Source organism: Pelmatolapia mariae, linkage group LG6 (assembly GCF_036321145.2).
Source record: "Pelmatolapia mariae isolate MD_Pm_ZW linkage group LG6, Pm_UMD_F_2, whole genome shotgun sequence".
In the NCBI taxonomy this organism is placed as follows: domain Eukaryota; kingdom Metazoa; phylum Chordata; class Actinopteri; order Cichliformes; family Cichlidae; genus Pelmatolapia; species Pelmatolapia mariae.
The window spans coordinates 40,697,027-40,723,840 of NC_086232.1; the positions used below are offsets into that span (position 1 = coordinate 40,697,027).

General features: G+C 38.5%; 1 protein-coding gene across 6 annotated transcripts; it reads left to right on the forward strand.

Moving 5' to 3' along the window:
- Positions 1–3,276: 3,276 nt before the first annotated feature.
- On the forward strand, positions 3,277–25,176 carry pecam1b (platelet and endothelial cell adhesion molecule 1b). 6 transcript variants are annotated; one of them, XM_063476953.1, is made up of 16 exons: positions 3,277–3,400; positions 3,504–3,539; positions 8,269–8,565; positions 9,336–9,617; positions 9,697–9,972; positions 10,560–10,832; positions 12,542–12,820; positions 13,176–13,451; positions 15,008–15,112; positions 15,227–15,257; positions 16,146–16,225; positions 17,990–18,043; positions 18,937–19,026; positions 19,727–19,783; positions 21,592–21,614; positions 23,451–25,176. In XM_063476953.1, the coding sequence occupies exons 1-16, from the start codon at positions 3,358–3,360 to the stop codon at positions 23,550–23,552; spliced, it is 2,304 nt and encodes a 767-aa protein (XP_063333023.1). In that variant the 5' UTR covers positions 3,277–3,357; the 3' UTR covers positions 23,553–25,176. The 6 variants fall into 6 exon arrangements, 5 of the variants coding, with proteins under 5 accessions (XP_063333023.1, XP_063333024.1, XP_063333025.1 ...); XM_063476954.1 differs by lacking the exons at positions 15,227–15,257; positions 16,146–16,225; XR_010094068.1 differs by lacking the exons at positions 19,727–19,783; positions 21,592–21,614; positions 23,451–25,176 and having other exon boundaries at positions 16,150–16,225; positions 18,937–18,985.
- The last annotated feature ends 1,638 nt before the right edge of the window (positions 25,177–26,814 follow it).

The following is a 26,814-nucleotide window of genomic DNA, read 5'->3' on the forward strand; positions in this document are numbered from 1 at the left end:
GTTTCATGTGAATTTATATTAATTTTGTAAAGTCAAAGAAAACTTTATGAAAAAAATGAACATCTGCTTTGCTTTTCTAAATTAAAGAGTGATCTTAAAACTCCACTGCTTAGTTTATTAGAGTTATATTTTGTTTTAGGTTTGTTGGGAAATCCCGGCACCTTCACGTGGAAGCCTCAATGCACCACACATGCATCGTCTCATATCCTGAAGCTGCACCGGTTCAGCTGTTTCAAACAAATATGTAAGAAAATGATCTATATACTACTCAAAGCCGACGAGATCTCATAGTGGTTCAAACTGAAACCAAAATAAAACCGGATTAGGGGAGGGGAAGGTTTAAATTAAGGTTTCATGTTAATGTAGGCTTTGTTAGTTTTCTTGGAGTTGCTGAGATTTCATTAATTTAAACAACTTTTGTTTCAACTTGGTGCATCACCATATGTTTAACACCTGAGCTTGTTTCAAAGTTTGTGTAAATTTTACTTCCAAAAAACCATAAACAGGTTGAATGGGATGATTTAAAATTGCATTTCTATAAAGTTGCACCAAAAACTAGCAACTTGCATACATTCTACTGGCCAGCAGGAGGCGACACCTCTGGTTTCAAAAAGAGGGCTAATTATATAGTAAATTGTATAGACCTATATAATTATATACAAATTCTATATAATTATATAAGTGAGAAAATGGGACACTTGGCATGTGTTATTTTTGACCTCATTAAACATTTACCTGACGAGTTCAGTCACTCATTTAAAGTCTTATTGAACACAACATGGTGTTCGTTTTATTTTGTCACTATGGGCCAAATGTCTTGCTCATCACATCCATCACACTGAGATGGATGTTTAGTCATCTGTGAACTGTTGGTCTTTCGCCCTGATGAGATGCTATCAATTTTTTTCTCATTTCAATACAATTGTATTTAAATGGCGCCAAATCACAGCAACAGTTGGCTCAATATGCTTTTTATTGTTAAAAAAAATTGTAACAAAAATACAGAGAAAACACCAACAATCAGGTGACCCCCTATGAGCAAGACCTTTGGCGACGGTGGCAAAGAAAAACTCCCTTTTAACAGGAAGAAACCTCTGGATCAGGGAGGGACAGCCATCTGCTGTGACTGGTTGGGGGTGATGGGAGGAACCTTTGAAATTTGAAAAAGCTCCATGGGCACTCAAGATCCTTTAAGAAAAGTCCCTGATGGACTTTTGGCTCCCAGCTAACCTCTCGTTACCCACAACATCCTGTTAGCTGCTTTTAGCAAATTCAGCAGCTGAATCAGAGAATTCAAAATCACCCAAATGCTACAGCTGCTGGAATAACACTGGATGTAATTAATCGTTCTGTCCTACTTTACTAGGTTTGGTCATTCGTGTGTGATTGAGTGTGTTGGTATGATCTGTTAGGACCACAAAGTGTACGTTTTTATAAAGATGAATTCTACAATTAAAGCAAACGTTAATTAATTTGATGTATTTAAAAATAAATGCAGTAAATCCCAAATAATTTTATTATACAGAGCAGTTAAGAGCATTATAAGCCCATGAATAAACCTTTCAAAATTAAAAAGGGAACTATGAAAAGATCAGTCAACTTGGGCATAAATTAAAGAATCCAATTTCATATGCTATTTAGAAAAAATGAATTTTCAAATAAATAATTCAGGATAACATTAAATAAGGATGAATTTTTAATAATCATTTACACCCCGCCATTCTTTCTCTTGTTTCGTAGTCTGTTTATTCAAAGTTTCATTAATTATTTGTAAATGAATTTAGACCCAGTACTGCATAATTTAATTGTGCAGATAGATATAAGTCTAAAAATACCATGTTTTCTGGTGATGGTAACAATAACAGCTGTGTCATTAGGGATGATGATTAATAAAGTGATTAGAGCATGCCTGTAAAGTTTCATTCTGTTTTAATGTCATTTCTAGTGAAGTGCTTGTTTATAGTTTAAAAAGACTGAATATTTCCAATTGCAGGTTTAGCTCCAACAATATAAAACAGGTTTTCTTAAAGGCACATACTCATAGAAGTTGGCATTTCTTTAGTTAGATGATAGAAAAGCACCATGAAATCTGACCGTTCCCATTTCAACTAACCAGAGAACTGCTGCAGTAAAAGCATGTGGTAGGTTACTGCATATACGTAGGTTTGAGGCCTGTGGTTATTTCACAGCTGCTTTTTCTTTTTGTTCCTTATAATATGTTTTATCATCACTGTGTTGTCTATAACTTTAACTCATTATAGTAATAATAATTTAACCCTGAAAATGAAGACAAATCCTTCACTTTGCAATTCTGGACCGACCTCACTACAGTGGGTGACCTCATCAAATCAAGATTTATTACTGAGGAAATCCTCCTGATGTTGGCTCAGAAGAGACACGTGAGTGAGCTGGGCCCGTTCAGAAGTTTTTTGTGTCAAGTCCTTCCAGACGTCACTCGAATGCCTCTGGAATCATTTAGTCTTTGTTTATGGGTGGGGTCTGTCCTGTGATGAGGCTGATGTGGTTCCTTAAAAGAAATGGAAACAATGTTTTTTAGAAGTTTTTAATTCTTGTAAACGTATTTTAATATTGGATAATTTCTTCAATATTAATTTGCCAGTTTTTTTTCTCTAAACATTAAACGCTCCCATGTTTCAGTTTTACCTTACTATTGCTTTTATTGCGTTTTATTTACCTGAGAACTTAATTCACCTTTATAGCTAATTTTCCATATGATTTCCAACTTTGGAAAGCACTTTGCAGTTTTATGTAATTTTAAATAAGCTAATAGTAAGGAATTAGGAATTATTTTACCACATCAAAGACCAAACAAAGTAATGGGAATATTTCCATCTCCATGTGTCCTGTAAGAGCCGTGCTCAGATTTATGTCAGGGAAAACTGTTTTCAGCAGCTGAGCCAAGCATCTTCCCATCAGGAAACGACTTCTCTATGCAAAGAATGTTGTGCTCGTCTTCTTCTCCCTACCTGCATGGCCAGGTCAGAGGTCAAAGGCCTCACTTCTGCACCCCATGCTATTCAGCATTATTGTGGCTACTATTTCACACACACAGACACAGAGGAGGCCAGAGGAGAACATTCCACAACAGCAAAGGCCGGGGCGGTTTGAACATCCTGAGGAAACAACACTCACTTCCTGTCAAATTAAGCCAAGCCGATGACTGCTTGGTGTGATAACCGTCGTCACTGCCTTACCAATGAGCGGCTGAGCTAAAGCACCACGTTAATGTAGCGCTCCCGCCTCCCAGATCCTGACCAGCCACACGACCACACCAGCAGCCAGCTTTGTCACAAGCTTGTTAACCTCCAGGACAGCCAGCAGCGTTCCTAAGACAGCATGGGCCTCCCACAACGGTTCATCCTCACCCTCCTGTCCATCTGTGAGAATACTCACTTTTAATTTTATCTAGGAACTTTTTTATTTGAGGATACAGTTGATGATTGTCTCTAACTTTGTGCTTTAAATTCTTTATTTCTTCCAAGACCTATACTCAGCAACCGTGGTGAACACACAGCAAGGTGAGTACCATTTAAGCTAAATGAGAGATGTAAATCCATGCTTAGACTTGATCTGCAGGAAACACAAGAGCTGAACTGGCTCTCAGAAAGAGCCTGTTTTCATTGAGCTTATTGTTGACTTTCCATTTACTGGGTTGGCTTCAATCATCTATCTTCCACTAAGACTGTGGAAACAGTCTGAGTTGTTATCAGAGCTTTCTGGTCTCTGCCATGGTGGAAAAGTTGCGACACAAAGCGTTGGGAACATGTTGGCGAGCGTTGTCACACACCTCCCTGTACTCTGAAGTTGGTTTGTGATGGAAGGCATGAGTCACTTTGGATCAGCTGTGCAGCTGTACAGATTCACGTCTGACGCAAGGCGTGTGTTATCAGCAGGTCCAAACTGGAAGTAAAACCCAGGTTTAAGTGGCTTTGTGGATGTGTTTGATGTATTTTTCTGAATTAGGCGTAGTTTTTGTAGTTGTCGGGCATTTTGGGTCATTTCTTAGGTCTGTTTGTCGAAATGTTCTGGGCAAAAAAGCTGAACCTCAAAGCATGCCTGATGAATCCATTGATCAGGCCAATCCAGTGGTCGATAAGAACCACCTAGAGTGTGTAGAATCAAGTGGCTTATAGTGTTAAAGTCCTCAGTACGAGTAGAAACACACAAATAACCACCAGCTCAGTTTTATTAGCTTCTTTCCAGATTGTGTCTGATGAAAGTGTTTTAAAGATCAGGAGAGGTAAATAATTTAACAAGACAATGGCCAAGACACACTACACTCTTAAATGAATAATAATAATAATAATAGGATATAAAATTGTTTTAGCCGTACAGTAAAGTACTTAGATAAAGACATAAAAGGGTTTTTTTTTATTTAAAGAACATTTTTAAGCAAATTTCACACACAGCTGGGTGTACAGGTGAGACACATTGTGGGAAATAAATACATACAGTACTAATAAATACATAATACACAATAAATACATCTTATAATGTGTAGTTTTTTTTAATACATCTCAGTCTTTTTATCTCCAGATTTACATGTACATAGTATTTTGCACTTTCCAGTGAAAAAAGCTCATTTAGGAGCTTCTGGCTGTGTGTATCTGTTTTCCTAAACGCAAAGGGAGAAAAACTGTTTTTACATCATTTTGCATTTTATGTCTTTTAATGTTTCTGCAATGATAATTTCGCCTCAATATTCACAAGCCATTCAGTCCATTTTCAAATGTACTGCTTGCCATACGGCACATTATGTTTTTATGTTTTATACAAAATAAATCAGCTAAAGGGTTCATTTTGTTGCTCTGAGTTCCTCTTCTAATAGTTTTCAATACTCATATTTAAATACTTTGTTTACTCAATTATTCTTTTATCCTTTTACTCATGTTGTCCTGCGCCAAAAAGCCTTATAACTTAGAAACTGTGATTCTTAAAAGTGTGGTATGTATTGTCAACATGTAGAAAGTACCATATACAGATTTAAAATATCATGTCACATTTGACCTCTGACCTCTCCTTTAAAGTCAATAGACTGATCTTTAGGTCAAAGTGATAATAATGCTATACAGAGAGATTTAAAAGTATGTCTCCATTATTTGTATTGACAACATATACGATATATGGGGATTCTAAATATGATATTATATTTAAATTATATTTATATTCTAAATATCGCCTCTTACCTCAGCTGGACCTGATTCCTCTTCTTTAAGGTCAAATAACCTTTCATTAAAAGTCTTTTATCTTTAAAACTTTGCTTAAAATGTTGTTGCCTTTGTTTCTATTGGCAACATTTAGGAAATGACACCGGTATTTTAAATATCACATTATAGTTTGGATCCAATTATGTCACATTTGATCTCAGATCTCCCACCTGCCTTTCTTTCAAGCTGACCCCAAAATGTGTTACATCTTTATTTTAGGTTCTTCCTTCCCACTGTTGGGAACAGGTACGACATCATAGAAGCGAAAACTGTTGTTTTGAACCAGCACTATTTAAATAAAACTGAATTACAATTTTTAGATATTTTGTGGATTAAAACATACAGTATTTCTTTATTTTCTATGTACTAAAATATAAGAAAAATTAGTACTGCAGGATGTTATATCCAGCTCAGCATGTCAGTATTGTGACTCACTACCTGTATGGAGCACCAGCAGCAAATCTCTGCCCTGCATGCATGCTTTTTTCTCATCACCAGCTCTGCCAGTCCTGTTGAATGATGCTGGGCATGCTCCAGATTCATCACACCCTGAAATGGTGAAAGGTCCCCCGAGTAGCTGTTTGTCTAACAAAGTGCTTTTCCTGCCTTCTCAGGGTTTGTTTACTTCCTCTAAACAACACACTCTGAGTCACAGCAGCAGCCTGTTGTCTCTAATACTTGACCATATGGTGATCTAGTGGGGAGACTTCGACATACCTGTGCAGATGCTTTTTGTTTCTCATTACCTGCAGAAAAAACCCCTCACAGTTGTTAATTTAAAAGTCTTTTCCTCTCCGGTTGCAGATGAGACTAGGATGCAAAGTGTTATCCCTAAAGATTTGCGAACATGAACACCTGTGTCCTGAGAATGACTCATTAGTTTTTACCTGTGAAACATAACCGAGTCATGGCTTTGGGACTAACTCCGGTGATTAACAAAGCTTTCCCATGCTGCCGTGTAAACGATGGCAGATGTAATTAAAGCAGAAAAAAGGGGCTGAGAATTAAAAAGCATCACTGAAAGAAAACTGTGATTACACACAGAAAACTAAACAAAACAAAGAAAATGAGTGATTCTCAAGGACAGAAATAGAGGAGCAAATACAAAAATGCACACGTATGATCCTGTCGTGTTTATAAAGTGATTCTTATCAGTTTTGTGAGTAAAAAAATGGGGAGGAGGAGTCACCTACCTTTGTTTTTTCACCCAAGAATTTTACACTCATACAATATGAATTGTTTGTATTTTGCATTGTCTCTTGTATGAGTCTCACATCCAGCCAGGACATAGCTACCAGTAGGATGGCATTCCACAGAAAAACATCAGCTTCCTGAGCACCAAACTCGATACTGTGACAGCTGTTAAAGGTGTTTTTGTTGTAGTTGTTGAAAACATGTCACCAAAATGACCTCTAGGGAGTGCCATTTTAAATAGGAAGTGATTAAACTTTGACTCAGAAGATGGACAAAGAGGCCTAAAGGTTTGTCATTCTTGTTTGTAAAATTTAAAGCAAATGAAACCAGAAGCAGAGTTTGATTTTTTGCAGCTCATCCCGGACGAGCCCCCAACCTGTCACTGCTCGGTTCTTAGGCTGTGGCATGAAAGTAAAGGACGCAGTGATGAACGGTGAACTTGTGAATCATGATAGATTAAATCAACCAAGAAGACAAATAGACTGACTCAATTCCTTTTTCTTCCCTGGAACAAGTGGACTAAATGTTCTGGCTACCTCAGCCAAGTATTGCCATGGTGCCTTCAGGGACACCTAAGTATAATCCTAACCCTGATGAAGGCCATTAGCTGAAATAAATGTGCTACAAATGTTTCTGGAGCTTCACCCTCCACCTGAATTGTTTCAGTTTAATATGAACCCATTTGTAAAAAATCAAGCACCTACTGCGCACAAGCCCTGGGGAGAGGATTGTTTTTCTTCATAAGAGACAGACAACTATTTTCTTCATCATTAGTCAGTTGTGTTGTGATTAAAATGTGAGATGTTACTAACACAGACCTGTCATTATTCCCCCAAAGCCAAAGTTAACGTCTCATAACAGCTTCACTGCATGTCTAACAAACACAAACTCATGATCAGTGTTTAGGTTATTATCACAGAAAACTAACAAATATTCGTGTTTCCGAAGCTCCTGTGAGCTTTTTTAAAAAAAAAAACTAAGATGCAGTTGTTCGATGCAGTGGAATATACAATTTATCTGTTATATAAGGAGGAATCCTGAGTTAATATCGTTCATATCAATGCTAATTCAGGATTTTCAAAATATTTTCAAAGAGCGATAAATTCTGGACCTTTTACTGTTTCTTCTATATGATGATAATTGCTGTTTATTAGCTGTACTTCTCTCATTTTTGCAAAAATGGCAAAGCAAGCTGAGTATCTTTTTTTTTAAGTTCTTTGGTTAAAGCTTAATATTTCTCCTTAACAGCTCCTGTAAATTTCAGCTCCTTTTAGAAAAAATTGCTCCTTTTCTAAAAAACAAATACATAATCAAACGTTTTGTTTTCACAGGGAGTTCTAAACACTAACAATCTCTCAGTCCTGAGTCAAAACAAACATAACAGCATATAACTGCGTAACGCAAAGTAAGAAATCCACCGAGCATATCTATACTATGATGTGCTTGGGATAGATACATTGAGGAAAAACATAAATATTATAAAACTAAATAGTAGTGAACTGTAACATAAGGTTCTTCATAAAGTAATATGTAGAATTTACTTATAAATTAAATTAAAGTCAATTCAATTCAGAGTTATTTATAGTAGAACAAACTGTCTGAAGCCTGAGCTTTTGGCTCATACTCTAAGCTCATTATCTGGAACTTTGGTGTTTAATATGAGCTTACATCACAATATATATGTGGCAGAAAATAAGAAAAGTGGACTGCATTGTACACTTCAACATGGCTGAACTCTCAAAGGAGTAAAATTAATATAAAATGGTTTGAGGTTAAAAGTTTTAGGCTGAGGATATATGGTTGGATAAATGAGTTCTAACTGATTTTGTTAAATCTCATTTCATAGAATTCAAAATTCAAAGTGTCGAGCTAATCATTGAGCCCAGGAACGATGTGACTGCGGGGACCAATGTGACTCTGAGATGCCATGCCACAGTGAGCACGAGTACTGGGAAGGGGCTGAATCGTGAGTACAAAATATTGAAGAATGACAAGATAGTGTACACCAAGACCATTGGCTCCTCTGAGGACTTCGTGTACCAGCTGCACAATGCCAGAGTCTTCAGCGCAGGCTTGTATCAGTGCAAGCTAGACATCCAAGGCGACACCAAGTTGAGCAAAGCGCAAAGACTCAACGTACAAGGTGGGTTTGTTTTCATGCAAAGCTGCAGTATTAAGGGTTCCAGTTCAGGTCCATTTGAATATGATCATATTCAGATTATGATAGAGTTTTTGAATTCATAAGGATGTACTTATGAATTTATGAAAGTAATAGATGTTGTTGGGAAAGCAGCTGAGATCTCAGAGTTTAGTTTTTACACATTTTGCATTTTCTTTCTGTTTTATGACACTAGTGCAGTGCCTGTAAGTATGGGCATAAATAGCATGCGCTGATGTTCTATAGAAATTGCTAGCATAGACTGACATGCTTGCAATATTCTCCCTACACACTGGTCAGCCGTGGGAAGTTCACAACAAGCTCAGAACTATGCACCAACAGCCCTGACATCATCTTAAATTATATATATATCTCTGTTATATCATTGGTCACAATACAGCAAAACTATCTCCATAAAGAGACTAACCTCAAATTTGACACCTGAGAAGTTACCCAATCAGTGCACCCACCAAGGGAAAGCACCCAAAATCTTGGAGAAGAAATCCTCAAAATTGGCAAGACTAAGGTGGAAGAATTCTCTTAACAGGTAGAGATCTCCAACATAATCGCAGCCAGGGACGAGCAGCCATCTGCTGTGATTGGCTGGAAAAGAGAAGAAAGGAGAGCATAGAGAGAAAAGCACAAAACAAGATCAAATTATGATCAAAAATCATTTTAACCTTTGTGTGACACTGTGGATGTGTTTGAATGCAATACCAAGTACATGTGGGAGATCTGTCTGTTTATGTTTCCAGGACTCTCGCAGCCAGTTCTCCATCTTGCGATGAACGTTGTTAATGAAGGGGAGGAGGTACGAGCCACCTGTATAGCTCCGGGTGAGATAGGGTCCTTCATCTTCTTCTTCTTTGATAATGATGAACAGATACGCAGGGTGGAAGAACTCTCCAACCAAGCAAAGACCACTTTCAGGTTAAGCAGTGGTGGCGTCCACAAAATTCACTGCTCCTACAAGATCCGCACAGCAGAGGACACCTTCCCTTCAACAAAAAGCAACAACGTCACTGTTTCAGTCAAAGGTCAGTAGCATTTTGAAATTGTGCTGCTTTTTCAAAGCACTGGTCTCACCTCAGTGCTTCATTTATTTTGTCTCCACAGAGCTTTCTATTACACCAGCACTGAAGATTTCCCCTGACTCCACAATCTATGAAGGAGACCACCTCAACATCTCGTGTAGTGCCCAAAACTTTCACTCCAGCTCTGAAGGTTACAAGCTATTCCTGAGCCAGGGCACCAAGCTTCTCAGGACTGGCAACTCTACAATAAACCACAACATGGTTGCAGTACCAAAGGCCTCTGAAGCACTTACATTTGACTGCAGAGTGGAAGTGAGAAATGTGGAGAAATACACCAAGAAGACGATTTCCGTGGTTGGTAAGTGGACACAGGAAAGATGACCTCTGTGAACAGTTATCTGAAGCTTATTTTTTGGATGGCTGTAGGACCACTGGTTCATGGACTCAATATTTTGAATAATAATGTATACCTTATTGATCTGCATTTAATCCATTCACTCAGTGAATGAGTAATTCATTCATTCACTGAGTGTGCTTGTATTACCGTCCCTACACACTGCTCCCTGGGCAGTACCTTGCTCAGGGGTACCTCAGGGTAGCGGATTCGAACCCCCGACCTTCCAATCATGGGGCCACCACTCTAGGTACTGAGCTAGCCCTACCCCCTAATGAAGCCCTAATGTTAGTGCTTTGGCTGCCATAAGTTATTTAACTCAACGGGAGAAGTGCCAACACTGCATGGGTGTAACACACAGACACAGAGCTGTGCAATTAATGCAACTTTGTAGCCATTTGCTATTTCAGTAATAATAATACGCACTTTAGCACACTAATGATCTTTTAAAATAGTTTAAGCATTTTTTGTGTTACTGCATTAATGTTTGCACTTTAAAAAATGTATCCATCTAGATGCTGACTTGGTGTGTTTTGTAAACCTATCCACAGAGCTCTTCTCAGTGCCCAGTCTCACCATGTCTCCCACTGAAATCTTTCAAGGGGAAATTATGACATTAACCTGCAACAGTGATCGTTTTGCCTCTCAAAGAATCAACAGGGAGGATTTGGAGTACACTCTTTATCCATCTAAAAACTTACCAAGCTCTGGTAAACCTGGAGTATTTAATGTGAAGGCCCTGCAGAATGATTTCAACTACACCTGCTCAGCTGAAGCCAGAGGCATCAAGAAAGATAGCAAAACCCTGATGATTCGCCCTAAAGGTAAGTTTTCTTTATGTCTGTTTATAGGTTATAGTACACACTGATGCTCCTCTGGTCCTTCAGTACATAAATGTGTCAATAAATAGCTTCATCTCTAAATGCACTGATGTGCTCATGTGGCACAGGCAGTATAGTAGGTTGTCCCTCGTCTTCAAGTAGCTTTGGGTGATGTGTGCAGAGACAATGTGTGAGACCTGGCAAATGTGGTCTAATGGTTTATCAGACTAAAACATTGTTATGTCAATGCAGTCAAGTCCATTTTACATACAAGTCATGATAGGACTCCTTCTACATTGGTGCTGGCCCAGCTCTTGTATTACAGTTATCAGTTGTCACCTGAATTAAAAGAAATCCCATTTCAGTAAAAAAAAACAAAAACAAACCAAAACAAAAGCTACTAGTTGCTTAAATAAATAAACAAATAAAAATAATAAAGTGCATCGCCAATTTAATAGACTACGCTTATTCCCATGGCATCAGTTACTTTTGTCAAATCAGTGCCTGAGTTTAGACAGATCAGTTACTCCTAAATCGTCACATAAGGACAATGTTAAGGACCATTTAAATGCACAGGGAAAGCCTTGTTTTTCAATGTGTGAGGTACTTTATTTAACCTAAACCAAGCCTTTTGTTAAACCTAATGCCTGAACCTAACCAGTAAGTTCTCAACATAAAATTCCCAAACAGGACATGAGCTGCGGTCTCCAAGCTGGCAAACCTGTGACTCGCCACCATCACCCAGGAGAACTGTTTTCTCTGTTTTCACATCACTCCATCAAGGCAATAATGCCAAAGGATAATTTGGATTTGGAGATAGTAGCAGCATCTGATAGAAAATAGGTGATGCCCTTGGTAGACATGTGGTACACTAGAGTTTTGTCAAGTTTTAGTTTGTGTAGCTGATATAGAGTAATAATAATGGAATAATAATAATAATGGTAACACTGGAAACTAGAACCAAGAATCTTGGCTACGAAACTTGACTTGAAAATAAAATATAAAATATACTTCAGGGGAAAAAAATCAGAGAAATCTGAAATTTAAAAATTGTCAGGAAATGTTTGCTGTGTATCATTTTTTAAAAAATCAAAAATGAATCATAGAGTTTAGTGTGATTGATTGTAATTCAGCTCTTTGTCTTCAGCTAACCATAGCAGTTAGTGGAGGCGGCTGGCCCGATTTTGTATTTATTTCACTGTGAATAACCGGATGCATCAAAATCTCCTTATTTTGCTGTATTTACAAATTTAACCACACTGACAGTAACTAAAATTCAATTTAGATTTTAAGCAATAAAAACTACCAGTGTGTAAATCAGCAAACCCGTTCTGAGAAATGAAAATGAACCGAAAACAGTAATTAAAAAATATTGTTTTATTGCAGTCATAGCTCTTAATAAAAGCTGATAAAAAATTCTTCCTTTCTTACTATTATTACAACATCATCGTATCCAGTTTGATAACTGGAGTTGGGCCCAGAGCCTGGGTACAGGCTGCTAGTCCAACAAAGGGCTAACACAAAAAAACAAACAACCATTCAGGTTCACAAAATTAAAAATCACCTTTTAATCAGCAAGACGACTTTCATTAAATTGTGAATAATTTATGTTTCTACACTATGACACAAATAGCCACTATTTAAACCTTCAGCAGCAACTTTTGTTTTACTTTTTCAGTTCATAAAGTCTGTGCTCTGTTTCTCCTCTGTAGTTCATGTCTCTGCTCTAAAGATTTTAACTGAGGACAAGGTGATCCTGAAAAAGAGCTTCACCATCTTGTGTCAGTCGAATGGCAGCCTGCCGATAAACTACACCCTGTTTAAGGATAACGTCCAAGTGGGCACAAAAGTCATCCGAGAGCGAAATCGACAAGCTGTCTTTATGGATGTCATCAATGAGCCTGGTGAAATACAGTACAGGTGTGAGGCGAAGAATAGTCTCCATTCCAACAAAACTGGCTCCAGTCAATACCTCAGCGTGAATGTCATAGGTAAATATTTAAACCTAACTGATTTTTTTTGTTTGTTTCTTTACATTTTTTTAAATAAAAGATGAGAGATGAGAATATATAGAACATTTGGGATAAAGGGTGGAAACCAACAGAAAGAGCTAGCCTGGCTATGTCCAGTGGCATCTATAGGGAATTTTGTCCTCTGTAAAATATCACTTTGACCACCAGGTGGCAGTGTTTTAAAAGTGGGCTCATTAAGATGTTTTTGGATTCATTTGATTTTTAACTTTTAACATTTATCTTCAATTCTACCTCTATTTCCTCGAGAAGCCAAAGTAAAACTTTACAACGCTGCCTAATCTCACCTCTTTGCTTCCATGTTTTGTTCTTCCAGTGCCTTTGAGCCAAATGACTCTGGCCGTCATCCCTTCTTCACTAGAAATCCCAGAGGGAAAAGAACTCCATTTCATATGTAGTGTTAATGGCACAGGGCCAGTCACCTTTAAGTGGTACCGAACTGGCAGTGTAGTACCGTTGCAAACCAACACCACCACAGAGACCTACTCAAGCTTTGTGATAAAGCCAGTCTCCAAAAATGACAGTGACGAGTACTACTGTGAGGCTTCCAACGGCGCCAACAAGGTCAGAAGTGAGAACGTGAATGTACAAGGTGAGACTGAGCTCAGCAAGCATCACCCTGCTCTTATTGGTCATACAGTATTTTATTTAAATGTCAGAAACAGCCCCAAAACATGATCTTTTCTTCAGTCTAACCAAGTCTTAAGTCCTGCAGGAATTTTATTTTGCATTGCAATACCACAAGTAGCCAGTAGGACAGAAAGGCAGCTAAAGTGGATGGATTCACTTTGACTTTAGCGAGTTAGTTTAGCACATGTTCTGTCCCAGACAGTTGGGGAGTAACGGAATACATGTACCGGCGTTACGTATTTAAAATACAAAATATGAGTAACTTTATTTACCATTTACAAAGGTGGTATTCAGAATACAGTTACTTTGTTGAAATAAAGGGATTACACGGCGGTCTTTTCCTGTTTCATATGTTAGGCTGTCTCCTCTCTATTTTTGGTAATTCCACCCAGGTGGAAACAAAACACGCAATAATAGACTCTAGTGCCTGAGTCCAATCTCGGGGCCCATGTCAACTCTACTTGCGGCCCGTATAATGATGTAATGAAATATTTTTTTAAATTATTGCTCAAAAAATTATTTAATATGAAGGCAATAGGCACAGGCATAGCCCTAAAGAATGTAGCCTCATGGGCAGTGTAGCCCAGTTGTAAGTAAGTTATCAAGACTTAACTGTACACTGTGTTCGTGTTTTCCTCCAAACAATAAGTTCTATTCAAATCAAATCAATTCACTTTTATTGTCACATCACATGTGCAGGTACACTGGTACAGTACATGCAAGTGAAATTCTTGTGTGCGAGCTTCACAAGCAACAGAGGTGTGCAAAAAGAGCAGCCTTTCAACGCCTCTCTCTGTCTCTCACTAGCAAAGCTGACCCAGACAACAAAGTAAAGCTAGTTTTTGGTTATGAGCCTGACATGGAAGATTTCAAGATCTAGTTGGTATTGGTAAAAATAATAAATCACACAGCAATAGTACATTCATGTAGTTGTAAAAAGCTTGGTAATATATTAAGTAATCCAAACTATTCAGAACATTTTAAAAGTAACCTTCCCCACACTGGTCCCGGATATTAAGTCAGATTTAATATAGGTCTAAACTTAAACCATAACTACTTTTTTGCCGCTTGCTTATTCACAACAGATCGCCACAGCAGGTAGCGTCGATGGTTAGCTTGATTTGGCAAAGTTTTTACACTAATGTCATTCCAAGCATTTGCAAATGAGCAATAAAGCGTAGTTTTAATAGTTCTTAAGGTTAGTGAGTTGCTGAATTTTGACTTGATGATAGTAAAAGCTGACAAAGATGTCTCCAGATCTGCAGATGATGTATGGATATTTCAGACTGCACACACTGACTGTCCTGCAAACGCACATTTCCATCTCCTGTAATGCTTAGAAAGAGGAACGGTTTAAACGTGAAAGGTTTCCAAACAAACAAACAAAAAGAATGATCATTGTATTCATCTACCTTTAACCCCATCCTAGCATCTTCTTCTCCTTTATGATCTGCTGTTTTTTCCCTTTTGTGTTCTTGTTTGTTATTGACTTCACCTCCCATCTGTGTCTCTCTACAGTACTCATGCCACTGTGGAAAAAATCACTGATTGTCGTGGCCTGTCTGCTGCTGCTGTTAGTTCTGCTCTTGGTGGCGAGCGTGCTGTACATCAAATCTAAGAGAGGTAGAGAGACTTACAGTCCTCCAGCAACTCAGGCCTCTGTTGTCTATGTATGACAGCCAACCTTCCTTCGCCTTTTTCCCCTCTGCTCCCCTCACTTGTCCTCTCTTATTGTAGATAGAAGAGAAGCAGCTGCTGAACTGTCGGTGTGAGTTATCATGAATACTTGCTTCCTCTGAATATGACAGATATTGCAGATGTTAGTTTTATTCGCTCATGGCTCGGGTCCTGTAGTAGTGTTTGGTGTCTCTAAAGAACTATACTGGTTGTTTTGCATGTTAGCGTGGTTAAAATAACATAAACATCATGTGTTACAAAGTTTGAAGGAGATCTTTTGTTTGTTTGAAGCAAGCTTCTTCAACTCCTCCTTCTTAAATCCAACTGTCCTCTGATTGGCTGCCCCTTGAAAACAGAAGATTTAAACAGCAGCTGGGTGTGGCTTCTGTGCTCACACCCACAGCATTGAACCTGAAAATTACCTGGACAGAGACTGACCTTATTATTTGAAAATCTGGCTATCTTTTACATGAACATCAATAATGATATTGATGAGGATGATGAGGATAATGAGGAAGAGTGTAATAGATCGCCTTTAATGTCCAAGCATGTGCTTTATTATTCTGGTCTATGTTTCAAAGAAATCACAAATACACTAATTGTTCATTTAAAAAACACCAATACTATAAACCCTGGTAGAAAAAAAATAAAACTGAGAAAATGATTGAAACTACGAGCTTAAACAATCACAGCACACATCCTGCGCTGTGTTTTGGTTTTTTTTTAGCCAGTTATCCAAAAAGTCAATTTTTTCAATTACTCTTATTAAATCTGCTTATTCAGGCATGGTTGATTTTCATAAACAAAACGTGTGCAGGCAAGAAGCAGGCTGTAAGCTAGAGAACAAATGACCACAACATGCAAAACCACCTCTATAGTTTTGTTTTTATGTATGTTGCTATGGTGATTAGTGGAATTTGTTTGATTTCTTTTTGAATTCACTGCTGCCTGAGCTAACTTTATTTTCACCATTTCTCAGAAAGCCTTCGAGCCCTAAATCAGATGACCCTTTAACAGTGAATCTAACCCACGACACAGACGTTTATAATGCAGCCACAGGTAGATTGGTTTTACTTTTCTCCTGTGTGTCACTAACTGGCCTCATTAGTCATTATGCTACCATCCAATAATCCTTCCCCTCACTCGCACAATCACAGCCTGCAGCATGTTTGAGTGTGTTGTCTGTCTTTGCTGTCACTGTTTTTAGTTTTTTTTAGTTGGAAATGTTTGTGTCTAAGCAGAGGCAGGAAATGTAGGATTTTGCTGCAGGAAGTAAACAGCCTTAGGTGCATGCTGGGTGATAGTGAAGTCACAGCGCAGGGCACTGGTTGTCACACTTGTTGCAAACTGCTCAGAGCGCCCGTTATCATCTTCTTCCAGACGCAGTGTCTTTCTATGATGGCAAGGAGGGGAGAGTGACCAATGGGACGCGACATAGCGTGGCGTCGGTACCTGCTGACATCAGCAACAGGAGCAGCTACAGTATCCCAGCCACAGTGTAGAGACGCCCCAGCAGTGGGCGGAGGGACATTGATGCAATGTTTACTTATTCTGAAGGAAAAGGAAGTTCACAGAAAGGCTTTTCAGGATGAATACAAGCAAAAGTAATCCTGTTAATAATGCTAATTTTTAGGACATTATAGACAGATATTTTCTCACTACAAAGGAGGCTAAAAACCTACACTCACTGCTCCCTCTCCCCTCCTCCTGCCACCTAAATGGCCTCTGACTTTATACCAAACATTATCGTGTCTGGCTGTTTGTTTCTTTGCTCACTGTGTCTGTCTGCAGTTGCATGACTACAATTCTACTTTACTCTACTTGTCTCAAGTGCATTTTTAAAATCGGGCTGATTTGTAAATACGCTTTATTATACTCACAGGAAACGTGTGTATATACTTTTGGTTGATCCCTTTTCTGACTGGAAGAGAGACTTGTAGAATAAATATAATGGTTTAATTTAGAGGTGTGTTGGTACCCTTTATTCATTATACTTCTTTTTTTCCCTGCTCATCTGAAGATACATTTGTGCCAAAATATCCAAGAATAATATTTATTATTATCATACATGCATAGTGTTTGGTTATCCTAAATCCAAGGGAAAAAAAATCAACATTAATATCTCAGAAAGAATGTGTGCAAAAGAGACTTCCTTGAAAAACTGAAACAATGGAGTCTGCAAGAGACTTCCTATGTTGGAACAGAGCACGCTCACGGGGATCGTTGCTGATAAAAACCAGTGTTGTTGAGGAGGGTTGGAGCTTATTTTGTTTCAGCCCAGGCAAGTTTGAATGTGTGCAGAAGGTGGAGGAAATTAATCACACAAGCTTTGGTTTACCAACTGGGAAGTTGTTTTTGCTTTTCAGCCGCTGCTGAATTAACAACCTATTGTTTACGAAGCAGTAAAAGATTTCTGTGTGCTCCAGATGAGAATCTAAAATCTGCTGCTTTTGTTACTGTTTCAATCTCCCCGGTGGGCCAAGCTGAGGGAGTGTGCCGCCAAAAGTTTATCTCATTATCTCTTCTGACCATGTGAAAACATGAAGGGAATCGGTTAAGATTTGGGGAAATGCATTTATTCTCATTCTTGACAAGACTTAGATGGGGAGGCTGGTAACTCTGTGTGTGAGGCTACCAGCCGCACACCCAACAGCAATAAGGAGATCAAAAAGTACTGAATACTTCCCCAAAAAGACAGTGACAACCACATCTGTGGTTCTGTAATGTAAGAGTTTACTACTAGTTACCTATTAAGGTAATGGGTAACTAGTAGTAAACTGTAATCAATTAAGCAGTCAATCAATCTGCCTGTCTGCTTTACAGTGAAGGTGGACAGAGCTGAAGTCAGCGTGTGGAGTAAACGGAAACCTGAAACAGGTGAGATGAGATACGAACATCATCACTGTTTAATGCTCTGACATGATTTCATTTAAACGAGTTAAATTTAGAGAGAAAGTTCCCACCCGACCCCCTCAGAAACAGCTTGTTCTTTTTTAAAATAACTTCAGCAAATTTAATGAGCTGTCCTGAATTTACCCCTTTTGTCTCACTTTATGACAGCTGTCCATTATGAAGTTTATAAAAAAGACGGATTGTGACACATGGTGTAAAACTGATTTGGTTGCAGCTCTGAACAGAGCTTACATTTGTTTTTCAGCCCTGAACATTTTATGTGGATATCCCCCATTCTTCTGAAGCTATGAGGGCTGAAACAATAACATGAATTAAAAAAATAAAAATCCAAATTTAAACCCACACCATTATACTTCGCATGGTTTCTCCAAAGCAGGGGTCTCGAACTCCAGGCCTGTCCTGCAGGTTTTAGATCGTGCCCTGGGTCAACACACCTGGATCAAATGATTAGCTCATTACCAGGCCTCTGGAGAACTTCAAGACATGTTGAGGAGGTAATTTAGCCATTTGAATCAGCTATTTTGGATCAAGGACACACGTAAACCCTACAGGACATCGGCCCTCGAGGCCTAGAGTTCGAGACCCCTGCTCTAAAGTGCAGAATTTTTTCTAGAAAAAAAAATAAGAAGAAGGTCACGTGGTCAGATGATCCTTCTACTAAAAATGTACCTCTTAAAGGAATTTAAACCTTACAAAGTAGGTTTTCCTGGTGTAGTTGGGAGTAGCTGGAATTGTGTAGCCATCCTCCAGATTTATACCACACACACAGCTTTTTTCCAGCCTGGCTTCATAGCTATAGCATTGCAAGATTGAAAGTGAAATAGTTCAGTGTGTCAAAGTTTTTTTTATTGGTGCAGAAAGCGATGATGAGATCAGCGAGGTGTCCAACGAGCCTAACGTGGAGTACACGGAGGTGGTGCACGCCCGGTCAACAGATCCTGCCAGAGGTTAGCAGTGCACGAACACAGAAGGGAAATAATCCAGTATTTATTTTCAAAAATGAAACAACTGTGGGAGAAGACACATTAGGACACAGACTTAGGCATACAATACTTATAGAAACAGGCCGGTCGTCAGGAATATTAGGAAGCTATTGTGTGCGATGTGAAGTGAAGAGGGGAAGGGGGGGGGGGGGAATAAATACAGTAACATATAGAGAAAATAAGTAAATAATAAATAAATAGCTTAATATATAATAATATGCAGTTTTACACAAAATGTTTTTTAAACCTTTTGTTGGTCTGTCCTTGTTCCTTTCTTCGCAGTTTCCCCAAACCTCCTGAACAAAGTCATTTTCACCACTTTATGCACTTCCTTTATAGTTGATAAGAGCAACCAACGCGTACTAGGAGGGGTCTAATTACCCATGATTAATACATCTCCAGGTTGCTGTAAATGCAGGGATAACTGCTGGGATTTCCACAATCATTGCAGACCTTATAAACAGGAAGGGTTTAACTAAACGCCGGAGTGATTTCTGCTTCTTCTTCTTCTTCCTCGTGGTCTTGTGCTCAAGGTCCCATCGGACCTGAGATGGCAGTTGGAGTGTGACATAACCTGCATATTTATAGATCACAGAGACAGTATCTGCTAAAGTTTGTCTTTTGATGCTCAGGCAGACTAATGTGTTTCTTTTTACTTTAACAGTTCCACTGAGAAAAGGCACAGACACAGTTTACAGTGAGCTCCAAAACTCTCCACATGGTGAGTTTGATCTTTGAAGCAGCTCTCATTTTTTTTTATTATTATTATTTTACTTTTTAACTTTAGATTTGTTTATATAACTACAGAACAGCAAACCCACAGGGATTTTCTTTTTTACCAAACTTTTCAATTTGCTTCAGCTTTTGAAACTGTTTCAGCATCTTTCAGCTCATTGTTTTGGTTTCCTAACCAGCTCAGATAAGCTGCTTTTGAAAGTGAATATGGAAAACTGGAAAAACTTATTTCATTAAAAACATTTTATTTGTTTAATTTGCCTCTATAATTATTTATAATTAAGTAGATGTTTATTCAAATTTGATGGATTTGTTCATTCTCAGATGAAAAGCAGCAGTACCATCTGTCATGGAAAATGAGTTTTTGTCACTTCAGTTTTTTGTTAGAAAGGACTCTCTGTGACTGTCGATGTATTCTTAATAAAATAAAAAGGCATTTTATCCCGCTAATATGTGTTTTTCTCTAAATGTTATCAGGCAGTAGGCTAAAATTTGAACAGCAATTTATTTATTTTTTATTTTCACCGTCTCACCATCCACAGATGAACCTCTCTCACACTACTTAACTTAATCTGTGAGAAATTATTCAGAAAGTTAGTTTCACAATGGTGCTGCTCAGCAGTCTGTCTTCCTTAAGAGTTTGTGATATGGAGGGCTAAAACTGCCAACATCAAATAAATAATAGGTATATAAAAAATAATAAGCACATACTAAAAAAAACAGTAGATATGCCAGAATATCCACCGTAAATAATAATTAATGTAGGAGTTAATTAATTTGAGATATGTACAATATCTTAGTTGCCTTTAAAAAATGGAGCCATCAAAAACTTAAAACATTTAAATTAGGCCTGTGCTGTATTATGAATATGTTCACTGTTTTATTGTAGCTCTCAGACTCTACCGACACAAACAATAATTTTACTCTTCAGTCGATATCAGTTGACAGTCTGCTCTTTCTTTGTTCTGCTTGATTTCGTTGTTAGGGTTTTCCACAAAATTTAGGAAAAATACAAAAAAAAAACAACCCAGAATAGTTACAAAAACACAAAAAATGTGAATAAATATCTGTGGAAATTGTGGGATAAATAAATCCAGACATTCATTAAACATACATACAAATTAAAAACGAAAAATATCAGTATTGTAAAGACCTGCAGTTCTGGTCCTCTGTAGTATGGAAACCTCCCAATGAAAGCCAGTGTTGTTCTGAGTCTATATAATTAGGCTTTGGTTATCAGCCTATTGATTGTTTAATCATATAAGCTTCTTATCTGGTTGTGCTGCTTCTGAGTGACAAATAATGAGATAACGCAGCTTTAAAACCTGCAGTCTGATTTTATCAGAGACATTTCAGATCTAACCAAATATCATTTTTAGATTTAAAACTTCTATTACTCACAGAAAGACAGCTTACCCCTTCCAGCTACACAACCATGACCATATCCTGTTACTACTGGCAGGAACTTCCTGTTATTAGAACAGCAGCCAGACGCTGCATGTCTCTATCAAGAAGTCCATCAGAGTCCTAATGTTTCCTGTCCAGCACTGATAAAAGACGATGAGAGAAGAATCTTTAACAGAGAGAATGAGGTAGATATTGATTTGGATGACTGAGACTGAACTTATAGGCTGAAACAAAGGCTTTTGCAGAGGAAGAACGAATGAGTCAGCAAGGTCATCCAGGTCAACATAACTGCCAAATGACTAATGAATGACGCTGAGGTCAGCCAGTGACTGAGCAGTGTACACACCCAACCAATGCACATTTAACCACTGATACTATTTCCTACAGGTGCTGCTGATCCCCCCGACTATGTGAGTAATTATCTGCACAGTCACACTCGTCTTCAGACGTCTTTGGTGGGATTGTTGGCAAGAGAGCACATGTTTCACTTTTTATTACTGCCTGTGACCTGTTTATATGCCCTTATATTAAGTATACAAATACATGACATCCACCCATCCATTCATTCTCTTCCTCTTATCCTTATCAAGGTCGTGATAGGCTGGAGCCTGTCCCAGTTATCATAGCAAGACAAATACAAGACATGTAACAGTAATCTCATGTTTTTTTTAGTGTTTTCAAAAGCAGAGTCCATGTTTAATTTGATAACAGGAGTTCCTTCAGTCTTGTACATCACGTCATTTCCAGAAACATCCATTGTGTTTACTGTACTTTATACGCTCAGGAATATAAAAACAAAGAAGTTTCTGGTACAATGCCACCTGCTTCCAAGGTGCACAGATGAGATGATAAAGTCTGGAGACTTGTCATGTGTATAAGCTGCGGTGTTTTAGCTTGTCGCCTTCACCAGAATCATCACGAGGCAAAATCATTTTAAATAGATTTGCTATGTCATATATGGATCTGCCACCGAGTCTGGGTGGCCTTTGCAAGTCTTTGGAAGCAGACCTATCAACTTCAAGTGGTGCAAAACTTAAACAGCACGCTTCAGTTGCACTTCTACAATTTACGGAACAAAATGGTGCCACCCAGGTTTTCTATTGGACCACTTTCCATGGCCTGAAGCCACATGACTGCTGTAGATGCCCAGCCCATCCTTAGATATGGCAGTGGACGTATATGACTTGCTCTTTTCTATGTTTATGGTGGCCCTGAAGCACTTCAATCAAACAATTAAATACTTCTATAAAAGTTCTGCTGGAGTTTTAACCTCTTCACATCCTCAGTATTACACATGGATTAACGCATCCGTAAACTTCTTAAGATCGCATCTAAAGTTGATGAGGTATTATGAGTTATAAATGCATTGAATGTATTCACTTCACTTGTTACATTCAAGTGTTAAAAGCCTCAGTATTGCACACTGACCCGCAGCGTATGAGTTCATCATAATGGCAGGTACAGCTCGTCAGTTGAATCATGCATAAGCACCTGTGGAGTGATGATTAGTACTAGTGCTGTATATTTTTATGCATTAATGAATGATGCATGCTTTTATCTTGTTCTGGAAGTGACACACGATGAGAAGCAGTATAAGTTTATCTTCATTTTATTGCACACTTGTATTTTTCTGCCAGTGGGTAAAATAGTCACCACAGTTTTATATAGTAACTCATGTAATGTATCCTTCTGGTCTCGGTGACCCTCTGCAGGCCGATAATCCAGAGAGAGAGGGAAACGGCTGTCAAAGTTTCCAGACGAGAACAAAAGCATTTGGGCCGGGGCTTCCTTCCCTATCAGGCAGTCAGATCAGGCGCTGCGGTCCAGTTAAATTACCTTCAATCCCATCTCAGCCAACATACTGTCTCCCACTGAGCCCTAAACATACCACTGATGGCCGCGCTATTTGTCCTTACATGGTGCTCAAGGCGGTTAAACTGGGGAATTTGAAGAATAAACTGAGGATGTGACATCACTGTCTAAAAGTGGCTAACTTTTCATTGTTGTGTGTTCTGGATAGCAGATTTGGTTTGCTCAGGTCAGAATATTTGGTAGACAATTTGCAGTTTTTGCTTTTGGCATCTGTTATGATGCATAAAATCCACATAAACATAAAACATAAAATCAGATTTGAAATTAAGGGCAGCTGAGTATCATATATCTTATTTGCAGCCATGATCAAATACTGCTTTGTGTTGTGTATTTAATAATCAGAATCTTTATTGTCTTTGCTTGTGTGTCTGCAGGGTTCGGTAGAATACGCTGAGCTCAACCGTGAACAATTTGAGATTAGTCAGTACGATCCACAGGTCCACAGCTACCAGGACCTCCCTGAGCCGGTGGACTAATAAGATCACAGCTGTCTCTCCTGTCTTCTCGTACTGCTGTGCTGTTTTTGTTTTGCTTTTTTTGTTTTTTAATGAGCATGCAGAGTATGACATTTGTTATCAGAAATATGTCTCTCTGTCACATACAAAGATACCAATGCGATGTAAAGGGAGTTCAGGTAAAATGAGGTTAACTCTAAAAAAAAAAAAAAAAAAAAAAAAAAAAAGAAAGAAACACACAAATATTCAAAAATATGCATTGCAGTTATGCATACAGATGCTACTTTTTGTTGTTGCATCTGTTTGCTGTGTTCCCTCCTTTTTTCTTATTTTACTTTTTCATTTTCAAAAATGAGAAAGTGGAATTTAAAACCAAAGATTTAAGTTGTTCATATATTTTTTAAAAAAACAACAACAACCCACATTACAGTTTTAGCACTGTGTAACAACTGTCATTATGGCACTGCACCGCTAGGGGGTGTCTTTACACTATTGTGGTAGTAGGGAAGACCCCTACACTGGACTGCCGCCGTAGCCAGTGCAGAAGAGCATGCTGCTCTTTTCTCACCTGATATCAGAAAGACCTTGTAACGGGCTGGTGCAAACATCTACCTGACCCCGGGACATGTATGGCCGGATTGTGTAGAGCCGTGAAGACCTTTCCGGTATCGACTTCTTACTGTTAATGCCAAATAAAAGCCCAATGTCCTACCTGCCTGACTGGACTCCATGCTGCACTCCCACTGGGCCTGCTAGCTGCTCCTCCCTCACCACACTGCTGTTACATCTTCAAACACTGTTACTCTTACATGTACAGTTTCAGTTCTTAAAAATTCATGCATGCATAATCATTAAAAGCAATGTATATATCCTTTTTCCTTTTTCCTTTTTTTCACTTAATCATTTTTAATTTCATGATTTATAATTTCCCACCATCAAAAGATATAGATTTTCAAAACAGCATCCTCCATATTCTTTATTTTAAAGGTATGTTTTATATAAATATCCCTACCTTCTTACCTATCTTGAAATCTTGGCATTTGGCCGTGGTTCAGGAGGTAGAGCGGGTCGCCTGCTAATGAACTTGTCTGTGGTTTGATCTCTGGTTTCTTTTGCATGTCAGAGTATCCTCGGGCATGACACTGAACCCCTAGTTTCCCCTGATACATCGACTGAAGTGTGTGTGAATGTTAGATTAGGGGAGGAAATGCTTGTATGAACACGGTGGATAAATGTCACCTTCAGGGGCATCAACATTTCACTGGCGCCGAAGGTAACAATGATGTTTAAGAATGATATTGATATAATATTAATAATAGTGTATATATAATGTGTTAAATAAAGTTTAACTGATCTTTTATACAGCTTTGTACACTTGTGGATTCAGACTCCACCTTCCTGTACAGTATTTTTATTGTTTATCTCATTTTGCCAAAATGAGTAAAGCCCCTGCTGCCAGCTACTACAGTTGTGACTTTACATTATGATACAAACAAATGGGTGTCAAACATGTGAAAAAGCCCAGTTAAAGGGTCCTGGTCCAACATGTTTAGCTTCAGTGTGTTTGGCATTTATTCTCTGAAGCTCTACTGGAGTAAAAGATACCCATTTTTATTATGATTCAAATAAAATATTCACAATTTTGTGCAATCTCCTCATTTTAAGTGTGTTGTATGAAATCAAGCCTAACAGCTCTAATCATTGTTTTCTCCAAATAAGTAATTTCCACTAGAGTTCGCCATCGCACCAGTGGGGTGAGTCTTTCTTTTCTTTACAGTTTGTTGGTACTTGGTTCCACCTTGTGGCAGTGAGTTATAGTGAAAACCAGAAGCATGACTGTAGTTCGATCTGTGGGGGCAGAGGCGGTCCTAGCCCCTTTGGTGCCCTGGGCGAACACTCCCTCTGGTGCCACACACACACACACACACACACACACACACACATATTAAGGGTTGTAGATGAACATATTTTATGGTGAAAACTGTTGTAGGAACTATACTGAATTTAACCAGATAAACATTATATATACAGTATCTCACAACAGTGAGTACACCCCTCACATTTTTTAAATATTTTGTTATATCTTTTCATGGGACAATTGAAGATATGACACTTTGATACAATGTAAAGTAGTCAGTGTACAGCTTGTACAACATTGTAAATTTGCTGTCCCCTCTAAATAACTCAACACACAGCCATTATTGCCTAAATCACTGGCAACAAAAGTGAGTACACTCCTAAGTGTAAATGTCTAAAAAGTTCGCTCACCCGTCATGAGTCACCATGTTAGTTTCTTACTGACAGCTCCAGAACTAAGTACAAACAGCACTAAACACTTGACTCAAAGATAGAGGAATGCGAGGAACAAAAAGTGCACTAGTTTATTTGTAGTTTCAGCATTTCACAGATTTAATAAAGAAGGTCAACAAACGACTCAGATACGGGTAGAGGAAGCTAGCACTTGGGTTTGGAGCAGATGTCTTGGCAGATGAGAACATTCTTGACATCATCCAAATGACTTCTAGGTTAACAGAAAATGCTAATCAAAGCTACTATCAGAATAAACATGGGCCAAGTTAGCAACTGTTTAAAGAATAAAATCCACACCACTTTTGATATCATCTAGATGCCACAAAAGATGTCTCCAGGCACTGTTCCCTTTACGTTGCCCACGCGCTCAATTGCGCACGGCTGACACAGTCTCCACGCACAGAAAATCTGCACTGAATCGACAATAAAATGAACACATAACAATTCATTCTGTACTATTTTGCAATGCAAGTCAGTGAGTGACGGGTGACTGGCTGCTCCAGCCAATGATGCGATTCGCATACGTATGTACGCAGCTAATCAAAGTCATTGACAGGCTATGACAGCATCTTTATGTGTCGCCACCGGTGTTTTAGCTAGTTAAGTGGCGTGGTCGATGTGGAGTGCTGCTTATGTTGACCTTTTATAATAATGGCAAAACGAAGAGGCAGTGGCACATGCCCTCACCAAGCCAAAGTAAAAAAGAAATGCAATTCTTTTAAGATGGAATGGTTTTCAGAGTATTTGCAAACAGAAAAAAAACGGTGAAACTGGGTGAGATTTTTTTCTTTTTCGAGCGAGAAAGGTCCGCTCTGCAAAACATGCTGCGAGGCCAAAATAGCAAGCGAGTTTTCGAAGGGTAAAGGGTGGACAGAACATTCAGCACAAAAGTCATTTGAAAGCAGTTAGAATTGTAAGATAGGAATGGGGATGGGTACATTGTTGGAGGAGAGCGCCAAAGACCGAGAGAACA